At 51.1% G+C, this 12,206-nt stretch overlaps 1 protein-coding gene across 1 annotated transcript; it reads left to right on the top strand.

Moving 5' to 3' along the window:
- Positions 1-283: 283 nt before the first annotated feature.
- On the top strand, positions 284-11,160 carry LOC106745625 (potassium voltage-gated channel subfamily KQT member 1-like). Its single transcript, XM_014621407.1, has 4 exons — positions 284-1,577; positions 7,723-8,076; positions 9,769-9,948; positions 10,988-11,160. The coding sequence occupies exons 2-4, from the start codon at positions 7,983-7,985 to the stop codon at positions 11,158-11,160; spliced, it is 447 nt and encodes a 148-aa protein (XP_014476893.1). The 5' UTR covers positions 284-1,577; positions 7,723-7,982.
- Positions 11,161-12,206: the final 1,046 nt, after the last annotated feature.

A 12,206-nucleotide genomic window follows, 5' to 3' on the forward strand; every position in this document is an offset into this window, starting at 1 on the left:
CGCGTCTCTCTCCTCTCCGTCTCTGCGACGTTTCGACCTCGTCGACGATCGATAATTCAAGCCGTATCGATAAGGAACGGAAACGTCGCGCGCGCGCGTCGCGAATGCAACGCGCGCGCGGCGTGACGTCACGCTCCTCCGCCGCTTCGCGGTGTCCTCGTAATAAGCGAACGGCGCGTCACGGCCGGTCTATAATCAACGCGCCGTACGCCAGTTTATAGCGAGGAGACTCGGCGCGAGGTGGTATACACGCCCGATAGCAACCTCTAGTGCGAAGGTTGGCGTTTTAAACCGGCCCGCCCGGGCATGATCCAGCGCGGAACCACCTGCAAGTTGGCCAGCCTGCCTCACCACGTAGATTCGGCGTGACCCTCGCCGGGGCTCGAAAACGCCGTATACGTCCCTGACGCCGTGTACGTGGCTCTGCCGTTCGCTCTCACAGACGACTCTGTGTGTGTGTGTGTGTGTGCGTGTGTGTATGTGTGTGTATGTGTGTGCGAGTTTAACTTTCTCCCGTGATATTTCTCTACGCGATTATTGATTATTTCTCACGAAATTTTATCCTACACTCTCGGTCTCGTCGTTCGCGAGTCGTAGAAACCCAATCGTTCATTCCCGTCGGGTCCTTCGACGAGACCGGCGAAGTCCCGGGAGCGAGGAATCGTTGTGGAAGGACGAGGCGAGAAAAAGGGCGAGAGGAAGGGGGAGTCGCAGGGTCTCCGTTGACGAATGAATCCGGTATACGTCGGATGCTCGGTGGTCGAAGCCCCCGTTCACGCGACACCCCTTAGCCGTGGGCTGCGTGCCGGCACGTGCGCGGTGCGCCGAGGCGCGCGTGCTACACCTCCTGTCAGACTCGCTCGTCCGCCGCGCCGCAGGACGACTACCCTCCGGGGCCGTGGAAAACAGTGGAAAAGCCGGAGTCGGTGCCGTCGCGTTCTCCGTGACCGCGCGGCAGTCAGCATCAGCCAGCAGCACCGCTCTCTCTCCTCGAGCGCCGTCGGAGGACGAGCCTCTGCGGAGGGATCGCGCGCTCACGCGGAAGGAAGTCGCGAAGGGCGGCGCACACGTGTGCACGTGAGCAAGGGAAAACGAGAGACCGTCCTGGGGAAGCAGCAGGGAGACAACCGCCGCTCTCTCTCTCTCTCTCTCTCTCTCTCTTTCTCTCTCTCTCTCTCTCTCTCTCTCGATTTTTCACTCTCCTCCGAAGTCCCAAAGAGATTCGCGGCCACGTGTCGTACGGACGAGCGGCACGTGTCGTTCTGCACGCGCGATTAACACGCACGAGGTCGCGCTAGCTATCGGCGCGTCGTAGACGTCGGAGACGCGTGCGGAGTCCACGCAGCGGAGCCGTCGACGACGCTCGCTCGCTCGCTCGCGAGGACGGCCGGAATCGATGCGGCGAGTCGGGAGCGCCGAGCAGTCAGCACGCGACAGCATCGTCTGCTCGAGTCCTGCGACGTGCCGCCGTGCTTGAGAGACGACGGCGCCGAGGGGAGCGCTCTCGCCATCCGCCAGGACCAAAGACGTCTCCTGGAGCGCTCGAGCCGGGACCATCGCGGTTCCTCTTGCAACAGGTACGGACACGACACGGACGACGGTGCTCGTCTCCGGTGACCGGCGTCTCGCGAGATTAGCGGCGACGATCAGCGGGGATCCGTTACTCGAGTGCGGCGGGTTCGATTGATCCGCGAGGCGACCCGTCCGACGACGAGCCGTCTTCTAGGGACCCGAAGTCTCTCCGACGGGGTCGCGTCCGAAGATCGATCTCGCGTGCATCCGGTCGTAAGTGTCGGCTTCGCGACGATGGGGAAACGGCCGACGATCGAGCGTAAAAGCTGCAGTCGTCGCTTCGGCTGGCCGTAGTGCTGCGTTCCTCTGGGGATCCACAGAGCGCGAAGGTTCGAGGAAAAGCGCGAAAGTCGGCCGCGATATCGCTTCCCGAAGTCTCGCGCTTAGAGGGTAAAAATACTTACGTCGCTCCTGCGCGCGCGAATAACCGATGTTACGATTCTCTCTCTCTCTCTCTCTCTCAGAAACTCGTCTTCGAGGAAGCTTTGTTCCTTCCTTTTTTCGCAGCTTCTGAGAAAGCCTCCGGAGAAGCTTCTCCCAGTCTTCTACCCAGCGAGAGAGACAGATGATCGTCTGATAGGGGAGACGCGGAGTGCACGTGCACTCTGAAAGCGCGAAGATCGCCCCAGATAATTCGCGTTCGCACCCCATCGCGCATTCTAATCTCTAATTGATATATGTATACACGTAGAGGCACACGTACACGCCCGCGTGTGATTACAACGCTTTACCGAAACGGCATGACGAAACCGTTTTTCCTCGTGACTCACGCGACGGTGCGACCGGGTGAGTCGTTCGCGAAAAGAATCCTGCCGTGAGAAACGTCTCGCCTCTCGTTGCAGCTCTCGTTACCTCGCCGTTTGAAAAGATAATTAACATCGAATAATCCTCCCGAGGGGGAGGAGTTCCACGGCGATCGCGTCAGACGATGAGTGATTCACGTCCCACGATAAGACTGTCGCTCTTCTTGCTTTTCGAATTACCCCGATTATCGCTGTCGGGGGAGTTTCCCGCGCGGAATAATCGCCCCGGGGTGATGCATCAGCCGCGAAAATTCGGCGCAGCAACTCGTCTCTCCGCAACTCGCACGAAAAGCGCGCGTGTTATTTCAGAGGAATCGCTCGGTATCTTTGCGCCGATCGTATTCGTGTAGCGTCTTGACGTCGGGCTTGTTGCTGCTAATTTCGCGTCGACGACTGTGTGTGTGTGTATGTGTGTGTTTGCGAAGCGGAAGGGAAACACCGCGAAACTGACACCGCGCTCTCTCGGGGAACAATATCGCTCGCTCGCCATCGCGCGAGCAACTTGTCCGCGAACTCGCTTGTTCACTCGCTCTCGCGTTATTTACCCTTCGCAATGAGCGCACGTAGCGAGCGACGTTCATTTGCCAACGCTGTCGCCGGTTTGCTTTGTGCGCCTTAATAATATTCGCTAATTACACATCGACCCCCCCCCCCTCTCCCGTTGAACGCTCGCATCGCTTTCCGATCGCGACCACGGATGATCGATCGTGTTAATCACACCGGAACTTCCTGCTTTGTCCCGCCAGCTCCGTTCGTCGACGTGTCGAGTCTTATTGTTGAAAGAAACAAGAAGCAGCGCACACGTTTTCTTTTCGTTACGAGATAACGAAGCGGCTGCACCACTCGTGGACCCACTCGCTCATCCACTCGTCGTTTCGTCTCTCCGTCCACCTCCTTTGTCGTTGTTGACGAGACACCAAGCCGCAGGTAGCCCACTTTTGTCGCGTTGTCCCGAAGCCGGAGTCGTTTTTTCGCGACAAAGAGCCCGCGAAGGGAAGGACGGTAATTACATGTTATTCTTCTTGACATCGCGCGCGCGCTCTCAGAGAGGGAGAGAGACGCGTGACAACGAACGCCAGCAGGCGAGCTTTCACGGCTTACATTAATGATGACTTTTAACTACGTCAACGGTGTGAAAAAAATCGAAAGCCCTTTCGGCGAACTTTTCGCGACTCGTTCGTCGACACATGCGATAGCGAAATGCGGAATATGCAATTCGCGCGCGGAACTCGCATTTGTTGAAATCTCCATGTGAAATTAGCCCGAACGGAACATACAGAGCGACGGAAGGACGTTCTCTCGTGTCTCGGACGAGAGATCGGAGGGAGATTAGCATGATAATCGGCTCGTCAAGCATCGATGTACGGCGACATAATGTCGTCATGGGTCACCGAAAAATATCGCGAGCGCACGCGAGCGAACGAGAAAGGGCAGAGTGTCACGCGATATTGTACGTCGCCGAAGATAAGTACGTATGCGCGCGATGTGCCGCATTGATTCTTAAATATCAATTTTCAACGGCCGATTTCAAGGCGCTCCGGCCGGCCACACCTTCACCACCGTGAGTGCCTGGTGTAAAAAGGGTGAATGTATACCGAATGAGGTCGCTGCGCGGGGGTTGCCGGAGTCCGCGTACAATTTTATATCGGCCCTACCTTCGCGCGAGCGGAAGAGCGTTTTTCGAAATCGAGCGGATCTCACGGGGGGCCATTTTCCGTCGGAACGTCGCGAGAACAACGTGTTATTTGTTTCAAGCTTATCTCTGAATTGCGTTCCACCGACGATATTGTCCGCGAGACTTTTTTCTCCTTACTTTCTGCGCTCGCGTTCGAGAATTGAAGGGGTGCGAGTATTTCACTCCGACGACGAAGTCCTCTGATTTTTCTTCTTTCTTTTTTTTTTTTTAATGACATTCTCTCGAATTCCTTCTCTCCGTCGTTCTCAAATTGTTAGTACAGTTAATCACCGCGGCCTCGTACGTCTGGTTTCTATTTGCGTAGAAATTTCAAAGGTCGCACGCACTCGACTTGGATGTCACGGTCTACTCGCCGACGTTCGAGCACATCCTTACGGCCGCGCTATACCATCTCGAGCCTCAATATCGTCGCGTCCTACAAGTCGTTTCATCCACTTTCGTCGAATTACGAGGAAAAGAAAAGCTCAGCGATGTTTCGAGTGACACGATGATTAATGTACCTTCGATAAATGATGCCGGCCGGCGGTGTCGGAGCGGAAAAGACGCGTCTGTGTACTCGAAACGGCAATTTGGCCGGGTTTATCGCGCGAGCAAAAGGCGCCCGCGCGACGACGCCGGGTGAAAGTGTCGAGGGAAAGGTCGGAGGGACCTTTAATCGCTGACTAACACAGTTAAATCCGGAACGTCGCGAGAAGGGGATGGCCGTTTCGCTTGTGCATCTTCAGGCGTCAGCCTGAAGCAATATCCGCACCTCGACTCAATACGAGAGAGGAAAGAACTTTCAGAGAAAGTACCGCTGCCGCCGGGAGTCTCCGACGGCAAATTCAAAGAGACAGTCGGTAAGGTAATCGAAGGTTATCCGAATCGGACGAACAAATAGAAGCCCTCTGAGGAAGACAAACGCTCGCGGTAATAAATATTCATCGGAGCAATTCGCCCGGGATTTGATACGTATTGTATGATCTGTAAATAGCACAATGCGTATTTGTTACGAGCATTAACGTTTCTCGTCGATTCTGCCTCCCCTCCCCTCCCACCGGGAACGACGACTGCTTGCGAGTCTCTTTAACCCGACTTCTTCTGTATTGAACGCCGGTATTAAAAGCGAGAGAAATGTTTTTTTTTTTCCGGTTTTAATTCGGGATCGATTTTTCGCCGGTTAAAACATCCGGGATTCAACAACTTTCGAGAACGTCAAGGTACACAGTCGGATTAGCGAAGTTCCTTCGAGTGACGAGTGCTATAGGCGACAAGTTTTACGCAGCTCGTATGTCGCAACAACGGATCAATTCGCGGATTAAAAATTAAACTCTGTGTGTGCCGAACTATCAGAGGCGGTTTCTCCGTTCCGCAAAAAGCAGAAATACATTCGCGCCGAGTCGATATCGATTCGACGATGCTTTTCACGAGTTACGTTCGCAAAAATATTTTTCGGCGTGTCGTTGGAGTTCTATTTAAAACACGCGAGTGCTTTTAATACGATGCCCTTCAAAGATACCGCCCGTCCGCCAGACGAATTTTAATCAACGATTACGAACGCCGTACGGCCCGCGCGCGCGCGCGCGCGATCGTTACGCCGGCTGCTCATCTCACACGAGGCTTGCTTCTTTTTTTCCCTTTGCAAGATTAAATTGAATCTTCCGAGGTGATGTGTGGTAAAGCTTGCGCCATTAGATCTCCATTTTAACACGTTGAAGGTAAGGTGAGGTCAGATTGACCCCACGACGCCGTTTACTTTCACAGCGTGCACACGTTATTTCTCTTCTTAAGAAGCGTTTCACATTATTACCTACTTCCTCTAACCATTTTCTACATTTAAAAATAACACGAAAAATCAGCGGGTCGGATTCGACCTTACTTTGCTGTTAGAGAGCTAACGAGGGTTAACGGTGAAAGATAACGCGATTCGGAGAATCGAACAGCGCGTAAGAAACGACGGCGAATTAAAGTGTCCGACTTGCGCGAGCCGAATAATAATCTCCGAGGAAACGAGGGTGACGTGAAAGCGGGCAGAAGTTAGTTAATGGAAATGAGAATTTGTTTCGTCAACGCCGTCATACGGTACATTCGGTAAAGTCTCGCAATCATCTAATAGCGCAATGAATTTTCATTTCCAATTTAGGGCTGGCGTTTCCTCCGCGCGATCGCGGCCGACACGTTTCACGGCTTGCGAGGAACGATATCGTAGCCTCGTCTCGCGATACTCTTCGCGCTCACCTTCGTGCCTCCTCCTTCAACGAAATCGTCGTACGTGAGCGGACGATGAATTATTAATCTCGTGCACACACACACACACACACGCGCGCTACTTTTTTGTGATAAATATAGGTAGAAGAGGGGTATGACCCCGGGATTAGGGCTTACGACGAGGCTGCCGTATCCAGAATTTCTCCGAAGGCACTTTGATAAATAACCCTCGTTTGAGCGGATAAAAAGAAACCGCGCGAACGTACGTCCGCCGAAAGTGATTTATGTAAGCGGTAAGTCTCGCGTCAACCTCCCGTAAACTTTCGATTAACCGGACAATAAAGAGCCGCCTGTAAGGTTGCAAGTCCGCGCCGGGTTGCGACGACGAAATATATGCGACACCGCGTTAAAGTATTAACGATAAACGGCGGACAGAATTCACGGGAAAAGTGTCAATCGTCGGAATGTGGATCCGAGGAGTTTCTCAGGCGCGCCGGGTGCAAAGGGCGAACCCGACGAAATGCGGTGGAGTCGAGCTGCGGGAACAAAGGATCGAGGGCGCGTGATTCGTTTTGTTTTGGAAGAAATGCTACACCGGGATATCTTTATTGCGCAACAGGGGGGATAAGTATTTTGCTCGACAAGGCGTAACTAGCTAGCCGACGATAGCTGACAGCAGGGCGGGAGGGAGGGGGGGAGAACGGTGAAAAGTTGCGTGGGAAAAAAGAAAGGGAAAGATAAATATCTCGCGCGATAACACGTCGATGTCGCGGGCCGGGAGACACGACCGCGCGAATCGCACGTCCATACGGCAACTATATAATTCTTGCGAACTAGACCCACTAACCGAGACACGTCGAGACTATCGATCTACAATATTATACGCACACGAATGTGTACTGTAAGCAAACATCGGGCTACGCGCTCGGTTTAACACTTGTGCGCGCGTATCGCGCGGTCGGAGGGCAGGAAACAGAAAATTCCTTTTGACCTGGACAGAAGGAAATGGAAAAAAATTCGCGTCGTTGACGCCATCTAAAGGGGAACGCGAGAACTACCTTCAGCAGGTTTCACAGAGAAAACACGCTAGATTCAAGTGAATAATTATTCCGGTGCTCTTCAGCAAATTTTCGCTCGATCCGAGTGAAATATTTTCCAAGTAAATTATTCAAATGGAGTGTGTGCTCGATCCAAGTAAAATCGATTCGAATCAAAGTTTGCTAAGGAGTATCGGAGGAACTATTCACTTGAATCTGCCGCTTTTTTCTCGCGCGTATTTCTTCGATTGTTATTTCGTATTTAGCATCCTGCATCGTATCGGACGGATGGTTCTTCCATTAGGAAAATAGAATCAAATTATTATTCCCCGCGGACGATGTGATTCCTCGTCGAGCTTCGTGCGGCTCGTTTGGTATGCATCTCGAAGTGAACCCATCGATAACGGGAGACTTTTTCCCTCAACAGGGCGGGAAGAGACGGTAATCGACGAAACACTACTGACGCAAGCTGGAGAATCGTTCGACCTTAGTGACCTGGGTATGGTCTTAGCAGCGACGGCGGGGCGATGACGCTCAACCACCGTCCGCCGTCATCAGCAGGAGTCCCTCAGGACTCACCCAGCTTCCTGCTCCCGGTCCCGATCCCAGTCCCGAAGCCAATCTCCGACAATAGCCGCTGCTCGGCGCGGAACGTCGTGAAAACGTGCGCTACAACTGGCAGGCGGCATGAGAGATCGCTCTCATCATTACCGAGATCATCACGGACACGCCATGCCCCTCGAGGAGGTTCAAGGATTGTTACTTCCACCCTCCAGAACAGGTAAGTCGTTTCTCTCTCTCTCTCTCTCTCTCTCTCTCTCGTCTCTCGCGACAGAGGGCTGCGTTGCGTTCTCGTCACTGGAGTAGCGCGCATTTGGTATCGTCGAATTCAGTCTTGTTGCTGGAGGGCATTCGGATACACGAGTCGCTGCTTCTGCTTTCAGCACACGGTCGTTTTCATTCATTCATACACACACACACACACACACACATAGAGAGAAAGAGAGAGAGAGATTGTCTATCGTAAGTGTGTGACCGACGCTCCTCCGCTTGTTACAATTTAATTTCGTTAATCCTCGCGACTCTGAACACGTCGGCCGCGATTTGCGGGAAAATTAGTTTCCCTGCGAATTTAACGAAGCGCCTGCATTCTTACTCGTAAGGCGTACCGCTAAATCAATAAATGTCGCAGCGGCATCCGATCGTGCATCGAATTATCTCGCGAACGAATTGCCGCGACCGGCCGGTGGAGGAAGCGTCTCGCCTCGTTAAACGGATTCAATTTTAGCTCGGCTTACTCGAGGATGAGGCAAATGACACGGGGGTTAATTACCACTTAGTGACATCCCTGCGAAGAGCTGATCCCTATCCCGCGCAGCCTCTCTCAACTCGCGCCTGCCATCTCCTAATGATAATTTTGCACAACAGAGCACTCGATCGCCTGTCGCGCGATATCACACGTGTAATTAGGAAAATTTCGTAATTGAAGCGGCCAAGTAGCTGAAAGTGCTCTTTGATCAGGCTCCGATAGCGCCTCCTTCTTAAAGTTTCCACGTTAGTCGATCGCAAACAGATCATGTAAAATAACACCATTTACGCTTCTGATTGGTCGTCGCAGCAAGAGTTACAATCGACTAGCAATTAATGTAGAACTAATGTAGAACGATCTTTATACGTTCGGCAGATTATCCTTTTTTTCTCTCGCCGATCGCGCGGAGGATTATTTAGTGTCCTCGCACATCGACACGCTAGCGAATTTGGAACGGTGTCACTTTTCGCTTTCTTTCCCTCCCACTCTCAGTATCTCTCTTTCTTTTTCTCCTAGCAAATAAATCCTCGCAGGCGTCCAATTCGAGTATTCTAGTAGAAGTGTATCTAGTCGGTCTGACAAAAGTAACCAACTAATATAGGCTATATTAAATTTTCTAGCTCATTGGTTCGTCACTGGCTGATTACTCATTAAAACGTAGAATTGGTTTTATGATCCAGCCTGTTGTCAGACCGTTACACGTAAACTATGATAGGTAAATAGCGCGCTGTCTGTTCGAAAATAAATAATCTAGCCGCTGTATAATATACCCGCCTGCTAGCACTTAAAAATGAAACGACGATTCGAAATTGATGGTACGTTATTTCACAAAAATCTTAAAAGAAACAAAAGTGAACGTTACGTTATTGTCTGGTGATTAATTATGATTTCTCGTCTCGTAATTGGAACTTTTTTTTTTGGTTTAACCGTCAGCTATCTTATTTGTCTAGCGTTGCATTACTGACTGGTAGCGACGTTAGACACAAACTTACCGCTTTGTGGCATCAGACATCCGTGAGGTTCAGTTCCCACTGAGGGTGCGCGCCGTGATTCCGTTATGAATAAGCGGCGACTTAATTCCCCGTCTGGCGTTCCAGTCGTCTCTACTTTTAATCGACCGGCTCATCATGGTCCCTTTCTATCTCTTTCTCTGTTTTACGACAGGTAACCGGGGACCTCTGAATGTGACGATTGTACAGGTCGGCAGAGGAAATGGAGGCGGTGAAGACGGCGGAAGTGATTTACTGAGATTGGAGCCGCCGTCGGATTTAAGACCGGCACCGTCGCCCCTATCTGACACCAGTGCTACCTTGCAGTCTGACAACAATGACACCTTGGCCGGAGGTGAGAAGTATACCGCCCCCGTTACCCCGTGCTCTTCTCAAAGCTCGCCGTTATTCGCCTCGTCGTTGCGCGTTTTCGATGCTGGATAAATTTTTTACGTTTAATCTCGCCGAGTTGTCGGCGCTCATCTTACCAGAGGATCGAAGAATCCACGGACGAAGGATGATGTAATTGCGGGATCGGAGAATCCATAGATGAAAGACAATGATTCGTTAGGCATTAATTCGATAAGAACGAGATAAAGCTTCGATCGAGCGTGTCGGATGAGAAATCTGATATTTAACAAAGAACAACGATACGATTTGTATCGATTTAGTTACAATTTAGTTTTATCGGATTTGTTTTCAAATAAGAGGTCTGTTATCAAGAATGAAATAGATATAAATATATCTCTTTTTCTCTCTCTCTCTCTCTCTCTCTCTCGTAAGAAAACAAATATCTTCTTCGTAAATCACACACAGATCCTTCGTTCGTGACAGCAATTTCGTCAAAACGACTTGTGTCGATGCACGATATAAGTGAGATTAAGATTCGTTCAACCCGCCAGAGCAAAAATATATCCCACCTGGTTTTATATGACATAGATTTTAGGCATTATATGATGAGAGATATTCCGTGCATTCCCTTTCTATTTTTGAAATTATTTCATTAAAGGCCGCGGTTATATATTTGCACAAAACCGGGTAAAATATTTTCATCGCCCCGAGTCGGTCGAATTATGCATTACGTGCCACGGCGCCGTTAATTGCGATTTTTTGGGCCGTGTGTATGTGTGTGTGTGTTCCTTAAATATTGACGATCGAGTCTCGCTCACTCTCGGCCGGCGATAAGTTGCGTGACGTCATATCCCGTCACCGGAAGCGTTTCAACGGCGAGCTTTCGGTTACAGGCAGTTTGTCGAGGTTCGGCGAAAGAATGAGAGCGCGATCGAAAATAGACGCGAAAGGGGCGATAATGGAGGCGATATCGCGAGGTGACCGTTTAGCGATTTAACCCGCCGGCACAGCACGCAAAAACGAATTCCCGACGAATTTCGCAGGTGTCGATCCAAGGCTATTGCTGGGAACCGGTGGCGACCGTAACACTTGGGAAGGGCGTTACCACGTGAAGGAGCACCGGCGTGCTGGAAAAGCTACCTTCCAGGGTCAAGTTTACAATTTCCTGGAGCGTCCCACCGGCTGGAAGTGCTTCCTATATCACTTCTCTGTGTAAGTACCCACGATTTTTCTCGTGCGCGCGCGACTTCACCGCAAATCCAAGCGTGTGTTTTTACACATTTTGTTGTAGTCACTTTTTACATATTTGTAATTCACACGTGTCACTAGTGTAATTTTTACACACTTGCGCGCGTAAAATACCGCGTAACACGCGTAAAAATCTGTAGAAAGTGACTACATGTGAAATTACATACTCGGATTCGCAGTGTTGGCACGGCTTTCTCGCGTGAAACACCTCGCGATGACGCCTCGTTGGTAACACACACCTTCGACCTCGGCCGTCAGTAGTGGGTCGCAATATCCCTGAAAATCCTAATCCCGGTAAGGCAGACGAGAAGAAAAAGATTCTCTCACGATGTATCAAACGAGAATGGAATATCCGTCACGAGCCTGTTCCGCGCCGAGTTCACTTTTCGTCGGACGTCCAACAGCTGCGTAACTACTTAAACGGTCAGCGACGTATATCCTATAGTCAACAACAATGGGCCTTCCGTGGAAATAAAGTAAAAAGTTCCAAGTACATAATATCGCGCGCGCGCGCGCGCGCGAGCGGGCGAGCTTTCTTCGTTCACTTTATCACCTGCTCGCCACGCACAATGTGTCAAAGGGGAATTAACGCACCTAACGGCGCCGCGGCATCAATCTCTATCGTCACTTAATAAATATTATTAATACACGTCTCTCTCTCTCTCTCTCTCTTTCTTCCTTTCTCGAGAAAGAGATTGATGGCGGTCTCGAAATATCTCTCTACCACTACAGGCAGCGCCGCTGTACGAGCGACGATTAATTAATATGCATAAGTTTATACAAGATAAAGGCCGGCGCTTAACCCGTCCTTCCGTCGTAATCGTTAATTAAAAGTCCCTACTTTGAATCTTGACGCATCGAAAAAGTGTCGGACGGGCAAAAAATGATTAAACCCCTTGTAAACAACGGGGGGAGACTCGAGCTGACCGAAGCGCGCATTTCGAGCGATAACGCCTCGTCTGTAAAACGGACAGACAGATGCTGCCCATCCCTCCTCCCCCCCCCCCCCCCCCC

Source organism: Dinoponera quadriceps, unplaced genomic scaffold (assembly GCF_001313825.1).
Source record: "Dinoponera quadriceps isolate SergipeBrazil2010 unplaced genomic scaffold, ASM131382v1 scaffold1476, whole genome shotgun sequence".
Lineage (NCBI taxonomy): Eukaryota > Metazoa > Arthropoda > Insecta > Hymenoptera > Formicidae > Dinoponera > Dinoponera quadriceps.